Source organism: Paroedura picta, chromosome 12, assembly GCF_049243985.1.
Source record: "Paroedura picta isolate Pp20150507F chromosome 12, Ppicta_v3.0, whole genome shotgun sequence".
Taxonomy (NCBI): Eukaryota; Metazoa; Chordata; class Lepidosauria; order Squamata; family Gekkonidae; genus Paroedura; species Paroedura picta.
In genome coordinates, this window is record NC_135380.1 from 6,538,667 (window position 1) to 6,563,618 (window position 24,952).

General features: G+C 49.6%; 1 protein-coding gene across 7 annotated transcripts in view; it reads left to right on the forward strand.

The window, feature by feature from the left end:
- The first annotated feature begins 16,464 nt into the window (after window positions 1-16,464).
- IGSF9B (immunoglobulin superfamily member 9B) overlaps window positions 16,465-24,952 on the forward strand; it is a 97,490-nt gene continuing 89,002 nt past the window's right edge. For all 7 annotated transcript variants that reach the window (XR_013225859.1, XR_013225857.1, XR_013225858.1 and 4 more), the window contains exon 1: window positions 16,465-16,913. Coding sequence is in view for 4 of the 7 variants with exons in the window: in XM_077305810.1 (XP_077161925.1) it covers window positions 16,832-16,913 (82 nt within the window). In the remaining 3 variants the exon portion in view is untranslated. The remainder of the gene's footprint in view (window positions 16,914-24,952) is intronic.

The window sequence follows — 24,952 nt, forward strand, 5'->3', positions numbered from 1 at the left end:
GAATGACAGACCTGGGTTGTATTGTGTGGAGGGGAAGCCTGTCTCCCACAGGTGAGCTACCTTCTCTTTCTCCCACCTCTTTCCTCCCTCACTCTGGCCTAGTTAATTAAGAATGTGTGAATGGTGGCCATGTCCTCCAGGAGGTGAATCACATCATTAAATTGCCACACTACTTCCTTGTAAATAATAACAAAGCTGCCACAACAGCTGCGGAAACAGCTGCCCTCCATGCCAGTGGATTCATCACCCCCCCATCTTTTGTATGGCATTTACTAGGCAGCGGCAAGAAAATACAGGTGTTTAACAGACTTTGGTACTAATCAGTCTCCATTAGCTCATATCCACCCTCTTTGCTCTCCGCCTCCCCTTTCCTGTGTCTTTTAAGGCCTCTATTCTGTGCCCTTAGTTCACATACCTGCTCTGCTCTCCCACCGCATTCTGCTTTTTCTCCATCTGTGGCCTATTTGTCCAATTCTCACTTTCTGTTCACCAGCAAAAAATATAGACACAATATGGCAATTATGCCAACAGCAGCTATTGGCCCTGAGGTGGAACTCCCCCCTCCCTCTGAATTCTGCTTCCTGCAAAATGTGTCCCGATTTCGGATGGCCTCAGCTCAGAAGAAGAGCCCTGGTAGAAATTCCAAAGAGAGATGAGCAGAGGTAGAAACATAAGTTCACATGGTGTCAAGATCTTCCAGTAGAACTAAGTGATGTAGTGGTTAAGAGCAGCGAGATGGGTTGGATTCTTCATAGGGAGGGTGCTCCTACCTCCTAATCATCTTGGTTTCCCTCTTGATAACATAAAAACCCAAGTGGTAACAATGAGGACCCACAAAGGTTGCCTGTCTGCATTAGTGTTAAAATTGTAGTACTTTTATTGTGCACAATTTTTCAAAAATAACTAGGAATAAAAAGCATATATCCAGCCCATAGGCTAGCAAACCAATACAGCAGCCAGTAAAAGCTTCACTCATTGATATACATGCACTAATAAGGAAATACACCATTGAAAATTTTGGGCAGCCTTTGGAAGAGAGCTGATGGCTGAAAACTAGACTTCTTTCATCGACTTGGATACTTTTTGGCTCTTACTTTTATTGGTGGCTGGACATATTTTATATGTGTGTTAAGAACTGGGGTGTGTTAAAACCAGACCTTTGAAGAAGGCCCTATAAGAGCTGAAACACATCAGTCTGTTGGTTCACACAGTGCATAGCAGACTGGTTTGCAATGGCCTATGGGCTCGATATTTGTATTTAATTCCTAAAGTTGTTTTAAAAAATTGTGTACAATAAAAGTGCCATATATACTCTCGTATAAGCCAAGGGGAACTTTTCAGTGTAAAAAAATGTGCTGGAAAAGCTCCTCTTATACTCGAGTATATATGGTAATATAATTTTAACAATAATACAGTCTATATGGTAATATAATTTTAACAATAATACAGTCAGTCAGCCTTTGTAGGTCATAGCTGTTACCAGTTGGGTTTTTATGGTTCCAGTTCTAGTCTGTTCTCTCCCCACCCCCACCCCCTCATTTTGGTTTTTTCCCTCTTGGTAAGCCAACATGGTATTTTGGTTAAGAGCCAGGAGTTCAGGTAAAATATTTCATCCTCAACTATGACCTGCACCTTACAATTTGAGAACATTCATCATAGTCCTAATGGCTCAAAAGCAAAAATCCCTGAGTCCCTTTGAGTTTTGTGCAGCCCCTTGTTCCTTTGCTTTCAAAGGCTGCCATTCAGAGAAAGAAAGGGAAATACCATTAAAAACTGTCTGCTTGGACAGGTGACGTGCGTGCATTATTCTTAGAATTAGTCACCTGCGAGCATCAGAAGGGGACAAGATCTTTAAAGCACACCGTCTCCTCCACCGGACCTCTCCTGAGATAAGATTGTCCTTTCTTGATGGATTAAAAAAAATAAAAAATGCACTCTTCTTCTTCTCTGGCATCAGATTATTTTCTACCTAATTGTTTGTTTTCTTTCTGAATCCTACCATCTCCTCCCTTCCCTGTTGATGGTGCCAGTTTCATTGGTCCTTGGGTACCAGAGGCATTGGATGTGGGTTAGAGTAGCCCTGCCAAACCAAGAAATTGGGGCAAAGTTGTAAGCCAAAGCCTTTCTGAACTTCTTTTAAAGCAGAGAAGCAGCAGGGGGAGGTGAAGATGCACTCTTGTATTCTGAAGTGTGCACCCTCACACTCATGCATCTGGGACCTTGCAGTGGGAAAGTGGCATCCCATGCATGCCTACCTGCCTGCTTGCATGTGTGTTTGTGTCATTGCCAGAAGAAAAACAGCAAGAAGGGGAAGCTCAAGCATGTCAGATCCCACACAGTAACTACATTCCCAGCAACCTTGCCCAAATCTGCTTTTTGCTCTGCCAAACAACTGACAAGGTTTTAATACACTTGCTTTTGAATTACATGAAATTACATGAAATTGGACCCATGGTGTAGTTGTGTACAGTTTTCCCATCTGTGTCCATTCACCACTGCCTGGAAGGTTTGGGATGTACTTCCCATAGGCCTGACCAAAGGCTTTACTTCTGTGATGCTTGACGGTTAACAGGGAAAGTGGCCTCATACACCTGGATCTCATCAGATCTTGGAAGCTAAGCAGGGTCAGTACTGGGATGAGAGACCATCAAGGAAGACTTTGCCGAAGGGGAAAATAGCAAACTTTTCACTTTCTTCAAAAGCCCCTCACTGGGGTCACCAGTGGAGACTTGATGGCACTGATGTCCATAGATAGTCAATGAAGCTTTCTCCATAACACCACACTCATTTGGGATATCCCCTGAAGGACAGCAAATGGTTGGTTCATCCCCTTGTCAATCAGGCTAATAAGTCACCTGGAAGCTTTCATAGGAACTTGGCTGTATCATGTGACCTGCCCTGGCCTGTTGGAGTTCCTTTTTTGGGCCAGAGCTCGGTGGCGACAAGCTGAGTGTAATCTGCTTTGCAGGGTTGTTGTGAAATGAGGTGTGTGTGTGGGGGGGGGAGTGAATGTAGGAGAAAGTACTGATGCAAAGAGCTGCAAGGTTGCAGTCAGCTTATGGCAGCCCTGTTGTTCTTCCATGCAAGAGTGCAAACAGGGTAGTTTGTCGTTACCTGCCTCTTCATAGTGACCCTGGACTCCTTTGGTGACCCAGCTTAGCTTCTGAGATCTGAGGAGATGGGGCCAGACTGTGTCTTCTGGATCAGAACAGTAGAAGGAAAAGTGGGGTTAAAATTTACCATGAGCTGATACACAAGGAAATATATCCTGTCACGGATAAATTTCCTCTCTTGACTTGGATCTGTTTTAGAAACTGCAGAGCCTGTAGCCCAGAAGAGATCGGGAAGTGGGCTCTGAGGATTTTCCAAGCCACTTTCCTCCGAGAAGTGATGGTGTTCGGTTCTGGTGCTTTATATTCTTTTAATTGCTTATATATATTTTATTGTGGAATTGTTAGCTGGTTGATAAAGGCCCCAAGGTGGCTTGAGCTATCCTGAATAACTCAACTGATTAAAGATGGTTTTTTTAAAAAACAAACAAACAAACACACCACCATTACCATCTGCCTGTTAAGAAATTAATGGGTTGTATAATCTGTTGCATTTAAATCCGTTTGTTTGTTAATGAGGCCTCCCTATGGAGCCTGGGCAATGGTTAGAAGGCCTGGACTAAAACACGAGAGTCTTGGGTTCAAGACTTCACTTGCTGTGAAAGTCGCAGGGTAAGCCTGAGCATTCTTGCTGAACAGCAGGCGCCACATCATCGGTGATTAAATAGGTTGTGCCTGAGGTTGTGTTGTGGAAGGCAAGGAGGCGGTGCGGAATGTACATGAACACATGGGCCTGCCTTGTACTGCATTAGATCACTGGTCTACCAAGGTCAGTATGGTCTACTAGGGCTTCCAAAATCAATTTTAACTTTGTGTTACTGCACCTCATCTTTAGCACTTGCTCTGCCCACACCCCTAAAAGAGAGACAAATGTTCTAAGATGGAATTTTACAAAGATCCCATTGCCAGGAAAGGGCAAAGCAGGGAAAAGAGAGATCATGAAAGGCACTTATGTTTTCGGTGGCATTTAATTTCTAGGCCATGCAGTCCTAGGGGAAAGCACTGGGAAGACAGAAGAAAAATACAGAGTTACTCTTTATAATGCTGCCAAGGACTTAGGGGCTATTTGGACTCACCTGGCTCAAATGGAGGGGGTGGAGAAATAGGGCATCAGGAAACTACAAGGGTTGCCAGCTCCGGGTTGGGAAACACCTGGAGATTTAGGGGATGGCACCTGAGGAAGGAGGGCTTTGAGAGAGGAGGGATTGCGACTCGTCCACCTTAAGCCTGTTGGGTGACCTTGGGCCAGTCACAGCTCTCTCAGAGCCGTCTCTGCCCCACCTACCTCACAAGGTGTCTGTTGTGAGGAGAGGAAGGGAAGTCACTTTCAGACTCCTCCGGGTAGTAAAATGCAGGGTGCAAAACCCAGCTCTTCGTAATCATCGGGACTGGAAACTTATTTTATAAGAAAGAGAAATGGATGTTTTCAGACCATGGATTTCTGCCCTTTCATGCTTGGTGTTGTTCTTTTTCCTTGCACTTGTGGAGATTTGCAGGGCACGAGAATATGCGCTTGCACACACACACACACACACACACACACACACACACACACACAAATCCTTCATCATGGCTGACCTACCTGTTTGCCATTTTCCAGTTGAACCACAATACTTCATCTCAGCAGGCCTCTGTGTAACCAGAGAGAGTGCCACATAGCATAACTCTGACCTAATTAGGTCTGCCTGGGCTTCCTCCATCCTGTCTTCGTGCTGAAATCTTCTGCAGGATATAACACTATGCCTTGGCTCAGAAACCCTTGTTTCCTCTGCTTGTTTTTAAAAAAATGTAATCTATTTTTAAAAGAAATGAATAAAATGTGTTCTTTTCATTTATTCTGGTATCATTTAGGAGCCCTGCTAGAGATAACTTGGGAAGAGTTGAGGCATCATGTTAAATAATTGCTAGCTCCATTATTGTCGTGCAAGTTGAAAAACCTTAATGGAAAAACAGATTCAGATCTGGGATGAGGAAGGTTTCTTTATAACTTAAATGCCTGCATATTGTTTAATGAACATTGGTTGGTCTAGCTCAGAGTGGCCAAACTGTGTCTCTTCCAGATGTCCATGGACTACAGTCCCCACGGGCCCTTGCACCTGGTCTAGACATAATTTTGGGGACCCTGTACAAGACATAGTGCTCTTTTTATTTCATACATTTCTTTGACCGTCTCGTCTACATCTGGTGAACATGGAACTGTCCGTGGTCCTGAATCTCTGGCAACGAACTCACAGATAGTAATGCTATTTTTGTTGTTTATAGATGGGCTAAGGATGGAGCACAGATACCTAGGAGGCTGTAGATTCCGACTTAGGAGACATCACGAATGTCTTATGAGATACGGAATCATAGAATTTTGGAATTCTATGAGTTGGAAGGGATCTCCAGGGCCATCTAGTCCAACCCCCTGCAGGAAATGCACATCACAGTAACATTGCAAATGCATATCAATGGTACATGACCCAACTGCCTGATGCTGTTTTAAAGACTTGTACTCTGCAGGTAAATTATGAAGTTGTGAACCGCCACGAGCCAGCTGGTCTGGGAGTAGGTCTGGGAGTCGGCGGTATAAAAATTTAATTAATAAATAACAAATAATTAATAAATTAGGATGTGGCTATTCTCTAGAGGCTTCTTGGCACTTGTGCAGTAAAGTTTTTGGTGAGCCTGCCGAGGAAGCATTCTCAAGCAAAACGCTGGTTTACCATTTCCTCGCCTAGATTTTGGAATGTCCAGAGGCATTCCTACAGCTTGCTGATATCATTACAGTGTTTCTATGTTTTGTTTGTTCTTTCAAAGCATTCAATAAAAGCTTTTCTTCCTGTCGCATCAGTTCTTGTTGAGTTGTCTTTACCCAGTGGATTTTGTTCTTTCGTATAACAGTCATAAGACCGTGCATCCCAATTTACATTTTTTTTGGCTCTCTCTTGGAGGCTGGCACCTCTCGGGCTCATCCACTGGTCACCAAAGAGCATTTTTTCTCTCTCCATGACTCTGATTTAAATCCCAGGATCCTTTCTCTATTTGGTGCCACAGGAGAATCTATTTTCATCTCACTCTAGGAGATCTCCAAAAAGGCCCTCTCGGGGAGGGTGGGGGCAGCTAGCCTGGCTGTCTTTCTGTGCTTCTTCTGTCCTCCGTTCAGCCCATCTTGGGATCTCCTTCTCCTGGCTCTCCTTCTAGCCATGTTGCCCTGTGCTCACTCGCTGCCTTTGCCCCTTTGTATGTGTTGGCCTTGGGCTTGCTTGGAAATGCTCGTTGGCTGGCGAATGGATTGGTGGTACGTGTGTTTCGTGTGTTGCTTCATGTACCCTGAGAAACGGGAGCCTCAGAAAAAGAGAAGAGGCCACCCCGGCAGACTTTCATGATGTCCTTTTTATTTTTTAAATCGTTTTGTCTTTGAACATTAATGGGATGCGATTTCTGCTGGCGCCACCTACTGTCCACTGGGAATCCATTCTGGGAAATGGGTCTCTCTGGATGCGACACGGCTTTGTGTCCCGAGGGGGAGGGGGGAGAGAAATTTCAGATCAAAAGGGGGTGAAAATCTATGGGGTCTCCGGATGGGATGGACAGCCCTAGGTGGAAGTATAGGACCAGGGCCTTCTGTAGTGTGATTCAGCCCAGATGTGGTCATTATGCATGGTTAAAACCCTTCTGTCCTCTTATCTAGGCGAGGGGGGGGGATTCCTCCGCTGGTTAGACCATCTATGAAGTATAAATTCACACTTCCGCCTACGCCACCTACTCATGCACAGCCTCAGTGCCCACATGCATCCGTTAATGAAGACTCTGATGAATAAGGAGAGATGTCAGGCGAAGCAACCTGGAATGAAGGAGGGCTGCAAATTGTTGGAAGATGCTGCACTAGGAGGCAGGTCAACTGTAGAGTTGCTCCGTTTCGGCAGCGCTTGAATACCAGAGAGCAAACGGTTGTCCCAGGGGTGCTTTAACAGCACTGTGCATCATGACCCTCCCAGTCTTCCAAAAGAGTTTGCTGGTGGGGAGGGGAACAGCTTTCAGCCCAATCCTGGGCCTCTTTATTTGGCAAGGTGTGTGCTCCTGAGCTAACTCCCAAATACCTGAGCTCGAGAATCTTCCAGTCCATCCTCTCCACTGAGGTGCAAAACAATTTTATTATGGTCAGCATTGCCCAGCCTTCCCCAGTTCTCTCAGAGCTCTCTCAGCCAAACTGCCTCATGGGGTGTCTACTGTGCGGAGAGGAAGGATATGTTGCAGTTGGTATGGTAAGAAGCAGGGCTTTTTTGTTTGTTTGGTAGTTTTAACAAGAAGAACAAGAGTTGGTTTTTATACCCCACTTTTCACTGCCCAAAGGAGTCTCAAGGCAGCTTACAATCACTTTCCCTTCCTCTCCCCACAACAGACACCTTGTGAGGTAGGAAGGGCTGGGAGAGCTCTGCCAGGACAGCCCTGTGAGAGCAGCATTATCAGAGCTGTGACCAGCCCAGGGTCACCCAGCTGGCTGCATGTGGAGGAGCAGGGAATCAAACCCGGCTCACCAGATTAGAAGCCGCTGCTCTTAACCATGACACCATGCTGGCTCTCTTAACTGCTTCTTCTAGATTAGAATCCAGTTGTACCTTAGAGACCAATAAAATTTGGGGGGCACTTTTTCAAAAGGTAATGCCCCCAAGATCTCGTTGTTTTCTAAGGCACTACTGAATTGAAATGCAGATGTGCTACTTCAGAGCAAGGAAATAAATATCCACACCAGACAAGGTATACAAAAAAGGGGACAAAGCTGATGGAGCAAAATAGGCAAAAATATTTTATTACACACTGTAATTCTCCAAAAATCCCCTACACATTTTGCCAAAAAAGGGCTTTTTCAGGGGAATCTCTAATATACAGAATAATAATATAATAACAATACTGTGTTTACATAAGTATGGTTCAAAGGACATAACATAACCATATTAAATTTAAAACCCAAATTTTAAAATACAGATTACATACAAAACAGACCTTAATCTGTCCTTGAGATTGTATGGAGGAGCACTCCTTGTAAAAACAGGAGGAGGAGGAGGAGGAGGAGGAGGAGGAGGAGGAGGAGGAGGAGGAGGAGGAGGAGGAGAAGAAGAAGAAGAAGAAGAAGAAGAAGAAGAAGAAGAAGAAGAAGAAGAAGAAGAAGAAGAAGAAGAAGAAGAAGAAGAAGAAGAAGAAGAAGAAAAATAATTGCTTTTTATATGCCACCTTTCTCTACTAGGAGTCTCAGAGCGGCTTACCTTTCCTCTCCCCACAATAGACACCTTTGAGTTAGCTGAGGTTGAGAGAGCTTCGGACAGGACTCTTTGGCAGAACAACTCTATCAGTGCTTTGACTAGCCCAAGGTCACCCAGCTGGCTGCATGTGGGGGAGCAGGGAATCAAACCTGGATTGCCAGATTAGAAGCTGCCGCTCCTAACCACTATACCAATAGAGCTGTTCTCTGGAACGCATTCCAGATTTCTCTTTAGAAGCTGCATTCCTCTTGGTGGCATAGCTGTGGCCTCTGTCAGGTGGCCCCTATAAGAGGAATTCCCAGCTCAGCCTTGTGATGGACTCAGAGGACTTCTTGCCAAAGAACGTCTCTATAACTGTCTATTTCGGGTCCGATGCACTTCTCTGGGGCTTCATTAAGGAAAGAGATAACATGTGCTGTCACTTTCTTTTCACTCACTGCCAAGGCCATCTTTGGCACCGGTCCCTGCCCAAAAGCCTCATTCATTTCCACCTGATGCCCTTCGGCCACGGCCACCCGTGGAGAGGCATCTGCTTAGAGGGCCTTTTCTTGGACTTCTCTGGTGGTTCTGCGGCCATGGAAAGATATTTGGGGAAGCGCCATCTGGCTGGTAAAACAATTACGAACTTCTGTTGAAGAAGAAAACAATTCTCTGCTTCTTATGTGGTCCTCAGGCAAGCGACTGGTCCAGTCTCTCTGAATGGTGCCTTGATGTTGGCCATGCATGGGCCATAACTGTTTGGCTATAAGATATCAGGAAAAGCCCTGTTGGTCAGAGCGCCCTCTGTTGGCTCTCTGTCTCTGTCTCTGTCTCTCTGTCTCTCTCTGTCTCTCTCTCTCTGTCTCTCCACTTTTCCCAATCCATGCTTATTTTCATGAACCTCTTTAGTCACTTTTCCCCCTAAACCAAAAAGCCCCAGATTCTATCCTTTTCTTTCCCATCGCCTCCCAATATGGAAGCGGGAGGGAAAAACCTCTTCATTATCCACATTGCCCATCCTCCACATAATGTTAGAACCCTCGGTCCTTTCTCCCCTTGTCTTCTCTTTTCTCTTGAATAGAAAAGCTCCAGACTCTGAGGCCTTTCCTTGCCGGTACGATGCTCCAGCCCCGTAGGAATTCTTGGCATTGATGACGTGGAATGAAAAGCCGTGTCTCTTTCATCGCTCGCTTCATCCCTTCCTTTGATCCCGAGTAAGAAGCTGGATGAGAAATCTGACCGTTTTAGATTGAGGTTTTGAAGCTCAACTCCATCGGCAAATGACGTCAGCACAGCTCACTCAGCCTGCCAACACCTGTGCTGGGATGTTTCTCCCGGGCTTAAGATGTGCTGAGTCCCATTAGATAACTGTGTAGGTGTCAGGTGGTGGTGTCATTGTGCAGACTCATTGAGTGACTGTGCAGTTTGGATCATGTGAAACCCATTTCTCCTTCTGCCTGGCAGAGGGAACAGTGACGTTGCGTGCTTGCTTCATAAAATGCCATTTGCTTTGCCTCGGATACACATTGGAAACGCGGGAATGAGATTCTGCTGCTGCTTGTAGATGGTGGGGCACCTAGTTGCCAAGCTCCATCAGTCACAGTGTAGATCAGGGGTCCCCAAGATGGCACTCAGGGGCACCATGGTGCCTCCTGACACCGTTCCTGGTTATCACCAAGTGATTTTTAGAAAGTGGGTGGGTTTTTTTCCCAGCAGGACTTCGGATTGGCTGTACAGATTAAAAGGTTCCCTGTTAAACAGAGCTTGTGCCTGAAATGATGAGGAAGTACGGTTAGAATTATACATCACCTCACATCCTGATATTTTGTCATTGGCTCCGCCTCTTGTGGCAACCATTTTCTGATTGGCTCTGCCTCCCATGGCAGCCATGTTGTGATTGTATCCCCCACTCTGGTCAGAATTCCAAAGATGCCCACAAGCTCAAAAATGCTGGGAAACCTTGTTATGGAAATCCCACAGAATCCTGGGTCACCAGCAGTGGTCCTTAATCCACAGGCTATGTGGCTGACTTTGTGCCTCCATGGTGAAGAATCCTATGAACTTTTCATGCTTCTAGATGGTGACTGTACTGGATGTATCCAGAAAATACCAGGAATTGTTGCATGGCCAGAATCACAGGGTCTGTCCACACCATTCCAGAAAGCTGCCTACTAACATCTCTCCAAGGCTGAGAAAAGTCTTTCCTTGTCTTAGATCTTTTAAGCTGGAAATGCTGGGGATTGACACTGGGACCTCCTGCATGCAAACCAAATACTCTGTCACTGTGCCATGCCTTTGGTCATGTCTTTAAAAATGATCAGCCAGATGTCTTGGGGAGGTATGTAAGAAGAACAAGAAGGCAACAATTCCCCAAGGTATTTTGCCCTCGCTGAATCAGCTATTCATAGACAGCCTTCATCGGAATTGGGAGACTGGTGCAAAGGTTTGTATCAGAATAATAATTGACAAGGTAAGTCTGGGGCTCTCTGTCACCCAAGTGGACTCCTTCTAGGAGCTGAATAAGACCCGACAGACAATTGTTGTCGTCTGGTCTGGAGAGTGTTGTGCAAGCGAGTCTATTAGAGGGATTGATGACTAATAAGATCTGTTGGGAAATGTGCTAATGGGCGGGAGAGCTGCTAATATGATTCAATTGACCCGTTCCACATGAATTACCCCAGCACTTGATTTCCCCCCCTTGCTTGAAAATAAAATAAGAATCACAGGTGGGTCATTCTGAGAGCGGCACAGAAGGATCAAAAAATAGTTTCCGCCCTCAAGCCAGCTGCGATAGTTCCCAAGTGATCAATCAAGGATCATTTAGGGAAAGTGGAGGGGTACAAGAAGTCTAAATAACAACAACAACAACAACAACAACAACACCCCTTGATACCGTTAACCTTTTTGTCCTCCACAGTCTTATTCAAAGGGCTTATTTTATGCTGCTGTCCTAATTCTGGCCTTTCTTGAGGAATTCACAGTGACACGGTGGGAGGGGGGGGCTTACTCAGCATTTCTATTTTAAGCATTCACTTCTTCTCTCCCCCCCCCCGCCCTGCCCACAGTGATCTTGTTTGTTGATGTGGAAAGGGTATGCAGGAGTGGCACATGTGTGAAAATGCTGAACTGGACAGAAAGGGAAGGAAAGCCAAACTCTGAAAGCATCTTGCACCCAGGACAAATGGAGTCCTACAGTTGGATGGGGCCATCTGTGCCTATTAGGTATAGAGGGAACACCTGTCTGGGGGCAGTGATGCTCTGTCTTCTTGGTGTTTGGAGGGCAACAGCAGGAGGGCTTCTAGAGCTCTAGCCCTGCTGGTGGTTCTCCTGATGGCATCTGGCCAGTGATGGACTGGATGGGCCACTGGTCTGATCCAATATGGCTTCTCTGGATGTTTCTAGGTCTACCAAATGAAAGGGGTGGGCAAAATAACAGGAATATATTATTGGTGATTGGGGGTAACAGTGGGAGGGGTTCTGGAGTCCTGGCCTCATTGGTGGACCTCCTGATGGCCCCTGGGTTTTGGCCACTGTGTGACACAGGGTATTGGACTAAGTGGGCCATTAGCCTGATCCAACATGGCTTCTCTTATGTTCTTATATCTACTGAAGAAAAAAGGTGAGCAAACTAACAGAAAAGTATTCTTGGTGCCCTGGGGCTATCCTTGGAGTCCTGACCTCATTGGTGGACCTCCTGATGGCACCTGCGTTTTCTCCATTATGTGACACAGTGTTGGGCTAGATAGGCCACTGACCTGATCCAACAGGGCTTCTCTTGTGTTATGTCTACTGAAGGGAAAAAATGGGGAGGGGCAAAATAACAGGAAAGGACTAAGGACAAAATAGAGGCTGCTCCTGGTTCAAGTGGGAATCTTGAAATGTGTGCCAGCGTACCAGGACACCTCTTGAATGCCAAGGGTAAAGTCAGACCGTCAATATTTATGTTTTGTTGCATTTCTGTTGTTAATGGTCTGTCATTCTCACTTGGACCCAAGATGGATGATACAGAGTGAGTCAATACAATTGACCGGGTAGGGGGACGGGGGATATCCTCCAATTAAGAATGAAATAGGATCAAGGTTACAGACACACACAGTAATCTAAACTCAAACCTAAAGTTTTAAACTCAAACCTGAAATTTGAATCGGATATATGAAACGATGCCAAAAAAATGCAATTTTTAAAAAAGTCTAGCATAAACACTGGCCATTGCCTGCATCACAACCCTTGTGTTCTTTTTGTGGTGGCCTCGCATCCAACCACTAGCCAGGGCTACCCTGCTTAGCTCCTGAAATCCAGTGAGATGGGGCTAGCCTGGGCTAACGGCTACCTCAATGCACAATTTTTAAACAATTCTATCATAAATGTTCCTGGTTCAGAATCCTCTTTGTCAGAGGCATCCAGTGGGTTCTCCTTAGGCAGACTAGATACAGCAGGGATACATCTGTATCTGTACGCAGCCAGGTTTATGATGGGGTGGGTGGAATTCTAAACTGCGGGGTCAAACTGCAGGAAGCACAAAGTGAAATGTAATTAAGTACTATTCAAGTGTGGTGAAGAAATGCACAGAGACCAGCCATGGGAGCTGTAATTGGTGACAGCATGACGTCTCTAGCCTTACTAAGCTAGTTAACACCTATAAAATGACTGGGAGATCTCAGGTGTTCAGGGCTCGGCTCTTGAATGAGGTTTGCTCCAGGACTCTTTGCCCTGCTGGTGAGACTTCTGGGAATATCGTCTGGGTGGGACGAGATGAACTCTCAGTCTGATCCAGCTTAATGGATCAATTTATTTATTTAATTTAGATCCTGCTTTTCTTCCCAGTAGAGACCCAAAGTGGCGTACACCATTCTCTTCTCCTCTATTTTATCCCCACAGCAATCCTGTGAGGTGGGTTAGGTGGAAAAAATGTGATTGGCCCATGGGCACTCAGCAAGCTTTGATGGCATGGCAGAGGGGGGGATTTGAACCCAGATCTCCCAGGTATTGCTCCAACACTCTCACTTCATTAGATCACCCTGGCTTAGGTTGTTAACTTCACCTCAACCAATATGTTATAAGAAATGTGACAATGCTCTCATTGGAGCCCCTTGTTCTCCATCCACTTTCATCTGGCGCCATCTCCATCTCCCCCCAAATGCTACCATTACTCATCCACTTCCCCAGCTAAATTATATGCTTTTTCCTTTAAGGATTGGCATTAGCAGAAAGGGCCTCACAGGTGAATAGTATTTAAGGTTTCTAGGCAGGAGTTGTTGGACCATGGTTTTGAATGCTCTGCTGTTCTTGTTGTCAGCCATTCAGTCAGGTTCAACTCTCGGTGATCCTATGGCACAGCCACTGCCATGATCCCTGATCCCGGATCCTGGACCGCCTCCCTCCGCCATGCAATATTATGGCCGGTGTCTATGCCACTCACGTCCAGCCACGGCACCCTCTTTTGGCCGGGGTTCCTTTTTCCACTGACTAATCCTAGCTTCAAAAAAGAAAAAAAGGAAAGAAGGAACAAGTTTCTATCCCAAGTCAATAGCACCTTGGAGATTGCCCCAGAGGCACCTGGTTGTCGCATATAGCCTCAACCAGATGTTAGCATGACGACAAGGCGGACGCCTCCTAAACCTGTTTGGTAGATGCCTTTCTCTCCAGGATTATTTCAGAATGCCTCCTGAGGCCAATGCACACTGCAGGCATTTCTCACACCCAAGAGCTGGCTTGTAAGAAACAGCACGAGATCCACTTGCCAAGCGCTAATAGCAAAGATGAGATCCGGGGGGGGGGCGGAGGGGGGGATAAATGACACATCATTTTAGTTACCTGATGGCCTCTTGGGCAGAGGTCTTGGGAGGCAGGGGCCAGTGAGCTCATTGGGATTCACCTATGAACACACATGCTGAGGATTACATAGAACAGTGGTCCCGAACCTTTTCATCACCGGAGACCACTCAACGCCACCGGGGGCCATTCAATGCCTTTTACTGAGGTCCGGTCGGGGGGTGGGGGTAGTTTACTCCTCTACTCTCAACCACTGCCCTAACGCTCTCTGATCGCTATGGTAATGTTTAAACATCCCTTCAAAATAAGATACAGACACGCCACAACAATGAACATAAGGAACGTTTTATTTTCATGGAAATTTTAACTCATGACAATGACAAATCAGTGGGAACCCTGAGCTTGTTTCTCTGCAGCGAGATAGTCCCATCTGGGAGTGATGGGAGACAATTACACCCGAAGTGTGTTGTAAAGGGCCGGGGGGGATGAAGTAAAGGGCCGGGGGGGGGGGGAGAGAGAAGGCGTCCTTCGAGACCCACCTCCAATTAGTCGAAGGACCACACGTGGTCCACACCCCACAGGTTGGGGATCGCTAACATAGAACACAGTTTGAGCCTAGTGGCATCTTTAAGAGCCCCCAAAATTCAACTCTGGGCATAAGCTTTTGTGTGCGTGCACTCTTATGCAGTAGCTGCATAATGACCCCTTGCACCAGTGACATTCTGCTTTAGGAATGGTGGGCTTCTAGTCAAGCTGTGGTTGCTAGAATACATGCTTTCCCATTTGCCTTAATGTTGCTAGCAGTCAAGGGCCGGTCGGGAAGTCATGGTTTGGAGACAAAGACCCGGGTGTACAGTTTAGGCCAGGGGTAGTCAAACTGCGGCCCTCCAGATGTCCGTGGACTACAATTCCCAGAAGCCCCTGCCAGCATTCGCTGGCAGGGGCTTCTGGGAACTGTAGTCCACGGACATCTGGAGGGCCGCAGTTTGACTACCCCTGGTTTAGGCCATTGTTCTAGGAGAAGATCCAGGTTCGGTGCACTACCCTGCCATGAAGTTCACTAGGGGCCTGTCACTGAACTGGCAGAGCTGTTGAGAAGGTAGGACCCGAGGCGACAGAGGCATGTTCCTCCCTGCCGCCAGGAGAGAGGAAAGGGGCAATAAAAGGAGCTACCAGACAGAAGCGGCAGGTGTGATCCTCATTTGCATAAGGGAATCCTTGCCAGTACGCCAGGAGGGCGAATCTGCTGTGATCCGACAGTACCTTCCCTTCTCTTCAGCGTCCTGCAAACTCCACCGGTGACATGCGGTCACTCGGCCATGCAAGCAGGAGACAGGTCAGGACCAAGGACAGGGCAAGAAGGACCCAGGGCAGGCCGAGTCCTCACCCAAAGGCCCTGTTGAAGCGCATCTCTTTATCGGCTATTTGGAGGCGGCCCAGGACAACGGCAAAGTGTTGCATTTGAGGATATTGCCTTGGGGCAAGACCCCCCCCCCCTCTCCCTCCAGGGGAGAAGGACGCTAGGTGTCGGCACGTGAGCCATCCTTGCAAGAAACCCACATGCATGGTTCACCCCCCCCCAACCCACCGTGACAGGCATTGGCGAGCTCCCTGCAGCAGCAGCAGCGGCACCCTCCCCTCCCCTCCGGTCCCCTTTCCCGGAACGCCCGTCCAACTCCCCGAGCCGAGCCAGCAAGTGGGGGGAAAGGCTGACGCGGCTCTCGGCCCACTCGGGACCGTGTCATCGGGCGCGTGGGCCGAGGGGAGAGCCGGGCTCTGCAAGCTGGCGCCCGGGGGCTCCTCTCGCTCTCACGCGCGCGCCCTTCCTACTCCCCCCCCCCCCCACCCCACGCCAGCTGCACCGGGCAGCTCTGCAGAGCTCCGCCCGGGAAGGCGCTTTGCAGCCCGGGCTGGCCACCCCCCCCCCCCTCACCCCGCACCCTCCTCTTCCTCCTCCTCCTCCTCCTGCGGGGGCCCTGGCCATGCAGTGTGACCAGAGAGGGGTGTGCGTGGTGTGTGGGGGGGGGAGTGGAAGCACTGACTGGGGGGTGGGTTGCAAGGGAGGGGGCGGCGGGGGGAGGAAAAAATCCCTTCTCCCTGGCATTGCGCATGATTCTGCGGCTCTGTGCACTGCGCGCTCCAACCCACCTTGGCGAGCGGGCGGGGGGGGGGTTCTCCTCCCCACCCCCCTCCCGGCTGGGCGATCGGCGCCTCGAGCCAATCGGCGTCCGGCTCGCCTCGCCGCGACCAATCGGCGTCCGGCGGGGGCGTCCCCCGAGCAGCTAAAGAGGCCAGGCTAGGCTGCGCGGCCCGGGCGACTCCGGCGGCGCCTCTGGCTGGCTGGCAGGCAGGCAGGCAAGGAAGGAAGCAGGCAGGCAGGCAGGCGGGCGGGCGCGCGGTGCCTTCCTCGGCCCGGGCGCGCAGGCGGCGTCGTCTGCGGCGTCTGCAGCGGGCGGATGGCGGCGCGTGCTGCTGCTGTTGCTGCTGCTGCTGCTGCTTGGGCGGGGGGCAGGCGGCGGAGGCAGCAGCAGCCCGGCCGAGGGCTGCGGGCATGAAGGAGGAGGCGGCGGAGGCGGCTGGGCGCAGCGGGGCGAGCAGCCGCAGCAGGAGCCGCCGCCCGGCGTTGGCCCCGAGCAGCCCGGCCGAGAGGGCGATGCGCAGGGCGCCGGCAGGCAGACGGGCGCCGGGCAGCTAGGATGAGGCGCCCGGGCGGGGGGCGGTAGTACTATGATTTGGTATGTGGCCACTTTGCTAGCAAGTGTCATCGGCGCCCGAGGAGGAGGCGGAGGAGGAGGAGTCGCCGCTCAAGGTGAGTGCGGGGACCGGCCCCGGAGGGAGGCAGGGAGGGAGGTGGGCATGGGGGGCTCTTGCACCTGGGGAGGCTTACGGGGAAAGGAGTCTCCCCCTGCCCACCTCCCGGTCGGGACGTTGGCAAGAGAGGCGAATGCTTGGCCAGGCTGCTTGGATTTGGGGTGGGTGGGTGGGCTGGGGGGGGGTTGCAGGAGGGAGAGGTCAGCGCGGGCAGAGGGGCTCGGAACTGGCCGGTGCTTCCTTCAGGGGTCTGGCTTTTGTGGGGCTTTCAAAAGAAATGGTGCTGAAGTTGGCCGTGGGACGAGGGCATTTCCCCGGGAGGAGCATCCCGTTGGCTTCTGTAGGGCTGCTGGCTCTGCTTTCCCCTCCCTGTCCTGCAGCAGTGGTGCAAAGAGAGAGAGGGAGGAAAATCCTCCTAGAGGGGACAGGATCTGTGCCTGCCACCCCCCCTTTTGGGACCGGCCATGTGGCTTCCGACCTCCTCCTCTCCCCAGCCTCTGCTGTCAGTCGGGACCCAATCCCACATGGCTTGCGGAAACCTGAGCCAGCCTCGTGGAGCGACACGGCGGAGTCTATTTACTTTATTGTTTCCTCCCTTTTCTTTGGGCAAGTGCGTAGATGCTTGAGGAACGCGCGTCAGAGTCCGACTCTATTTCCAGCGTGGCAGATTGGATTCCCTGGGTTCCTCCAGACGCCAGTGTGGGCTGTTACTCGGAAGGCAGTTCCCATTGAGTCGGCGTGCGATTCCCGAGAATTTCTTTCTATTTTTTGCTTGCGCCGAGGTGCTGCTGCTGAACGAGCGTGCCTGCTCTGCTGCTGTCGCTTGCCGCATCTCTCCATTGCTTATGCATGATGGTTAAGTACTGAAATGGTTCAGAGCGACGTCTGACAAAATTAAAACAGCTCTTAAGGCATGTACCAGGGAAGGGAGAACAACCACGGAAGCCCTGAGCGCCTTATGGAAACACTAATCATTTTTTAAATGACCTCCCGGAGGGCGGGAAGTTTATGGAACATTTGCTGGGATGGCAGAGAAGCTTCTGGCCCCAAGTTCTCCTGAGTTAGGTGCTGCTGGGAGAGAAGCAGATCTGCTTGTTCCACTGTCCTGTAGGAGGTGCCCTCTTGCCAGCGCTTGGGGTAAAGGAGGCTTAGAAATAAATCTACTGAAGTTACTAGTCCACATGAGTTGTCAGCATTCCTGAAAGTAGTTTGTGAGACGTCGGTGCCCTGGAAAAAAGGCCTCCATCGCTTCTGTTTTGCAAAGACTGTTCTGCTTGTTCATTTGAAGTGATTTATTGTGCTAGTTGTTGGATCGCCAGGGAGCTGTCTAGCTTTAGCTTGTGCTGAACTGAGTCCACAGTTTCTTGGTAGCTCTCTTATTCTATTTAGGAATCAGTGAGTTCTTTTAAAAGATGATTTTAGTGAAGGATGTCTCTGCTTCAGTGGTGGTATCAGGCATTCCATTCCAGGAACAAATTTCCCGAAGCAAAGCTCACATTCTAGTTGTTTAATTGCATTCCCCCACTCCCAGTTGTTAAGAATGTTGTGTGCTTCTCTTTTGTCCTGTGGAAGCTGTTAATTCCTCTGAACTTAGACTGGTCTACACGTGTGGCAGACTGCGCTATGGTTCTCTGAACTTAAGCAGGTGGATCACATTCTTTGGAGAGACGAAAAACCCTTGCATGCAGAAAGCTGGCATGCAGGAAACAGGCTGGGCTCTGTCTCCTTGAAGTGCTAGGTTTTTAAATGTACAACTTTTGAAGGTTCCTTTTAGGAATGGCGTCAGATGGAGTTCCCACCCAGTTGCCTTTTTAGAATATTCCCATTTCAGCCATCACTAGCGATCAGCGGAATATTGGCCCACAGGCAGCTGAGTTGCTAACTTGCAGCCTGGGAAGCTTCTCCTGCAGGATTCTCCCATTCAGACCTTTCTCACTACCTTGCCGGATCGTGGCTATAACTCATAGAGAGCTGGCTGCTCCCATGTGGTTGAGGAAGGCTGCGCGGTGTTCAAGGAGGTCCCCAGAGATGCAGAAAACTGTGTCAGTGGGAATAAAAGGAGAAATCTGAATGCGCTGCGGAAGGGGGTGGAGTGGTTCTAGCATCCAAATATCAGTTCAAAGCGCAGTAGCAAAAAAAAAAAAAAAAAAAGCAACCTGCAGAATAGCATAGGGGATTTCCAACCCCCCCCTGCAACTCTTTGTGGGGCCCCAGCTTGTTTTATTCTGTTTGTAAACAATCAACGGTCCAGACTTTTCCAGGGATCCCGAGACTGGAGCAGAGCATCTAGCAGGGGGGTGCAATATAATTACATCAGTCTAGTCTGCTGCGGTGAATAGGAATCACTGCATGGCAGCCATGCAGAGAAGTATCCAGGAAACTGAGTCTGATCTTCTGATTTTTCAGCGTTGGCTGCTGGTGTGCCCTCAAGCATAGTATTTATCTTTCCTGGGTATATTTGCTTGGTGGGGGCAAACCCAGCCTTTTGTATTCCAATCAATCTTGTGAATTGAAACAGAACACAGAAACTTGGAGCCGGGAGCAACCCCAAGGGTCATTTAGTCCAACCCCCTGCACAATGTAGGGGATTCACAACTCCTTCCCTCTCTAAACACACTCCCCCCAGTGACTTGTGGCTGAAAGGAAGCTGTATGACAGGGGTAGTCAACCTGTGGTCCTCCAGATGTCCAGGGACTACAATTCATGGGAATTGTAGTCCATGGACATCTGGAGGACCACAGGTTGACTACCCCTGCTGTATGGTATACAGAGTCCTAACCTTGGTGGATTTGTTCACTAAAAGACTACTATTTCTTTTCAGCAAAGAAATTCAATATATTTGTTTCCTCTGTATGTGTGTGTGTTTGTGTCAAGTGTGTGTTAAATCACTTATGACTTATTTTATTTCTATTTATTTCTATTTATTAGTTATACAGAATTTATATCCTGCACCTTCACCTGATGTCCCCTGGGAGAGTCACAAATACAGAGTAAAATAATCAAAAATATATTTAAAACATAACCCCCCCACCCTCCCTCTCACCCTGGCAGGACAGCACACAGCAGAAAATAGATATCAGAGGCCTGGGTGCACCAACTACTTCTGCCAACCTAATGAATGGATGACCTCCAAAATGTCCTTGTATTAACAGCTTTGCTCAGATCTTGGAGGAGGAGGGCTGATTCTTCCATGACTGAGTCAATCCACTCCCCCCATGTTTCGTCTCCCTCTTTTCCGGCTGTCTTCAACTTCCCCTAGCATTATTGTCTTTTCCTGTGCCTTAGAACAGGGGTAGTCAACCTGTGGTCCTCCAGATGTCCATGGACTACAATTCCCATGAGCCCCTGCCAGCAAATGCTGCTTTAGAATAACCTTGCTCGTATGGTTAAGGTTTTTAGGATGGTTTTATCATGGTTTTATTATTGTTCTTGATGATGATGATGTTTTATTGTTGGCTGTTTTATGTCGTGAACCACCCCATCGGATCCATGGGGAAGGGTGGATTACAAAATAATAATAATAATAATAATAATAATAATAATAATAATAATAATCCCTAATGGCTATCTAGTCTAGCTGACTGCACGTCTCTGTTGGTTCACGTGTGACACATTGGTGAGGGAATGAAGGACATGACTCTGCTGAATTTCAGAGAGATCTGATTCTTTTTGCTGGAGAACTCCCTATTTCGGGAGAGAACAAATTCCCTCTCTCTAAATCCTGGCATGTCTTTTGGACGTCTGCCTGCTTGCAGCTCCTTCTCACCAACCTGCTGCTTCCATCAGCGTCACTTGAAAAAAAAATTGAATTAGTTCTTCGTTTGATCTCCTCTGCATCAGGTTCCTGCAGTGAAGTAGAAGGCGTCACGGTGCCGGCAGCCAATCAGATCTCGCTCGGGAGCGGAGTCACAGGAGGATGAATGAATCTTCTTCCTCTGCTCCGAAGCCACATTGCCAAGGCAGCAGGAATGATCGTGTCTTGCCACCCCAGCTGCCATGGCTGTGTGCCTGAGGCTTCTGCCGTGACCCAGTTCTCCTTGCAGGGACTGCTTGGGGGCAGGAAGGGGAGGGTGGAGATGTACATCCCTCTGAAAAACAGCTTGGATGGACAGGTAGAGTTGCCAGCTCTGGACTGGGAAATACCTGAAGCTTGGTGGGTGAGGCCTCAGCATTCTCTAATGTCATAGGGTCCCCCCTCTGGAGTAACCATTTTCTGATCACAGTAGTCTGGAGATCAGCTCTAATTCTGGGTTTTCTCCTGGAGAAAACCTGGAGGCTGGCAACGCTAGGTGACACATAATGTACTTTGCTGTGCATGTTCTGCCTTAAGCCATCCAACTAGGCCTGTTCAGTGAAGCCCAGCCAGGTTCTCTTGGCTGGAAGGAAGATGGGCTCTCTACCTCTAGAGCAGGGGTAGTCAACCTGCGGTACTCCAGGTATCCATGGACTACAATTCCCATGAGCCCCTGCCAGCGTTTGCTGGCAGGGGCTCATGGTAATTGTAGTCCATGGACATCTGGAGGACCACAGGTTTGACTACCCCTGCTCTAGAGGACACATTTATACTCTTCCATGGCATAGAACAACTTTTTCCCAATCTTTTGACTGTGGAGGCACTGCTGAAATAGTTTTCAGGTTTTGAGGCAGCAGGAAGTGATGTCACCTGGCTATACCTCCCTGCCATGCCCCCTGGAAGTCAGAGGAGTCTGGCAAAGGTTTAAACAGCTGTGGCCCCTCCCCTTCCCATCCCTCCAGGCCTATCATTGGCCACTTGGAGAGGGGGTGGGCCAACCTGCCCAAATAAGGGTAGATTTTCCAAAAACTATTTCAAAAGACGGGCACGGGGTGGGAGGGCTCTCCCCAACCACCATTTTGAAAACAAATATGGGGAGAGGAAGGGAACGTGATTATAAGCCGCTTTGAGGCTCTTTTGGGTAATGAAAAGCGGAATATACAAACCAACTGTTCTTCTTTATCATTGGGTGTCTGTGAAGCCTGTCCATAAGGTTGCTCACTTTGGGCTGGAAAATACCTGAAGATTTTGGGGTTGAAACCAGAGGAGGGGAGCAGAGGGACCTCAGCGCTGTATAATGCCCTAGAGCTCCACCCCCCCTCCAGAGCAGCCATTTTCTCCTGGGGAACTAATCTTGGTTTTCTGGTGATGAATTGTAATAGCACAAGACCACCAGGTACCACCTGGGGGGTCAGCAAAGTCCACCCAGGAGAGCTTTCCTTTTGAGTGATGTTAGTAAAGCATCATTTCCGTCATCCTGCTCTCCCACAGTTCAGAATGCGGATCGAGATTCTGCACCTGCACGGTGACTATTCTGGCCCACGCAGCTGCCATGGAGTCATGTGAGCCAAAGCCCACTCAGTGCTGGAACAAGAAACCTGCTCCTGCTGTTAGTCCCCGTGCTTCCTTTCTAGAGTTCATAGTGGTTGTGGCTCAGCGGCAGAGTGTCTGCTTGGCATGCAGAAGGTCCCAGGTTCAATCCCTGGCCTTTCCAGTTAAAGGTTCTGGCAGGAGGTGAGGGGAAGGACCTTTGCCTGAGAGCTGGAGAGCTGCTTCCAGTCTGAGCAAGCAGTACAGGCCTTGCTGGACCAAGGCAGCTTTGAGTGCAGGTACTCAGGGTTGCCGGAGGGGGTGGGTGGGCTGGACAAAGATTTTCTCTCAGGGCGGCCTGATTTCCAATTGAGCTGAGAAGATTTGCCTGTCACAGCTGTCACACCCTGTCTGTGTCCCCGACCAGGATACCCCAGGCCAGTCCAATCCCGTCACATCTTGGAAGCTAAGCAGGGCCAGCCCTGGGAGAAAGACCTCCAAGGCTTTGGCTGGAGCTCCTCCAAGGAATGCAAGGGGTCACGACATGGAGGCAGGTAATGGCAAACCACCTCCAAGTCTCCCTTGCCCGGGTGCCAGACAAACCTGGCTACATTACACACGTCTCACAATAACTGAATGCCCTGTCTGTGGCAGCTGCCTTTGTCAGATCAACCAGGCATGGGAGCAGATTCTGCCAGCCCTGCAAATGCCACCCTCCCTCGGCTAGGATGTGGGGACATGATGGAGCGCTCTTTTTCCTCCCCTTTCCTTGGCAGCTGAAGAGATGCTCCCATAGAAGGTGCAGCAGCCTCCTCCTCGAGGGGAACGTGCATGTGAATCCCACCCCCAGTCTCCTGGAAAATGGAGAGCTGCATTTCCCAGCATCGCTGCCACGGGAGAGAGAATAAATTGGGTTGAAAAGGGAAGCCGCCGCTCCTCGGAGGAGGCAGGCAAAGAGGTGGGCTGTGAGTTACGATGAGCATGTGCTCCCCTCGAGACGCAGAGTGCGCACACGTGGGACTCACAAGCGAGCGTGCCGTGGCTGGGCTCTACGCTGCGGCAGTGAATGAAGAATGATGGCTGTGCACTCGAAACGGTGCGTGGGAGTCGGCGGCGGAGAATACTCTGGGAGTGTCATCGAGATGGTGTTGCCTGCAGAGCATCTGACATCATGCCCAGGCATGCGCCGCGGGGGCCAGGCAGGTGGGGAGTGCCCTCAGGCAGCAGAGACCCTTCTTGTAAGCGGGGCATGCTGTGGGCTAGGTGCCATGCTCTGGACCAGGAATGAAAGCCGGGCATGCTCACCGGAGAGCTCGTTCAGAGATGGCGAGCACAGGAGACGAAGCGAGGGAGGTTCCAGCTTGAGAGCCAGCTTGGTGTCGTGGTTACGAGCAGCAGCCTCTAGTCTGGAGAGCCAGATATGATTCCCCAGTCCTCCAAAGCTGGGTGACCTTGGGCCAGGCGCAGTTCTCTCAGAGCTCTCTAAGCCTCACCTACCTAACAGGATGACTGTTGTGGGCAAAGGAAAGGTGTTTGTATGCTGCGTTGAGACTCCTCAACAGAAACCAACTCTTCTTCTTTTCCTCGGACGGCTCTTGAATTGGGGAGGCGAATGCGCTCTCTGCAGAGAATGACGAGGAAGCCACACACTGTGCTGGTTCTGATCGTGAGCCCAGCTTGGCTGCGATTGGTCAGGTGCTGTCAGGTAGTTTGTGAATGGCAGGGTGTCGGCAGCCTTCTGGTAGACTGCTCCTGGCCATAGATGGTCTTTCTCGATCAACACACAACTTTGTCTAATTCTTCCCCCTCCTCAAAAAAAGGATACTGTTTGGTTCTGAGAAAAGCTGGTTTGCTGAATGTCCCTTTTCAGAACCACTCGGTGCGGTCCCGGGACTCCCTCCTTTCAAGCAGTCACCTCGTCAGGGCGTGAAGCAGGGGGGCTGCCGAGGGTCCATGGCTCAGCAGTAGAGCACCTGCTTGGCCTGCAGAAGGTCTCCGATTCAATCCCTTGCATCTCCAGTGAAAAGGACCAGGCTGCCGGGGATGTGAAAGACCATGGCTGGAGGTCCTGGACATCAACTGCCGGTGGGAGTAGACAGTACTGACCTTGATGGACCCAAAGTCTGATTCAGATTCGGCAGCTTCATGCCTTCAACTCTGCTAACCCAGGCCCCATTGCCTCTGGTCTCTGGAGCCCTGAAGAAACTGGGCTAGAGTTTTGCAATGTCCCTCCTGGCTTCCTGTCATAAGAAATGATGGGTGGCATTCCCTTGCAGCCTTGCAAGAATACGAGGCAAAGGTTGTCCTCCACCAGCCCCGTCACCAGCAAGATGCAAGAGCCCCGGGCTTCAGTCTGCTGTGTTTCAGAAGCAGCACTGGACAGATTGTCTCCCTCTGTCCCCCTCCCCCATTCCCTGTGTGTTGGCAAGGGGTGGGTGGGGAGAGAGAAAAGCTGGTCTGTTCCCTTGGGGATGCCAGGAATTGAACCTGGGACCTTCTCCACGCTGAGCAGATGGCCCTTCCCCAAATTTATTCAGTAGCCTATTCCAGCCAGCAGTGTCTGGAGGCTGCGCATAACAGTCAACTGGTCAACTTTGATGCTGCAACGGCTCCCTAGCTGCCTAGCCGGCTGTCCTGGAGGTGTGAAGTGTCACCTGTTTCCTTCTGGTTGGCAAGAAACCGCTGTTCCTTCATTGACGGGCCAGTCCTTTAGA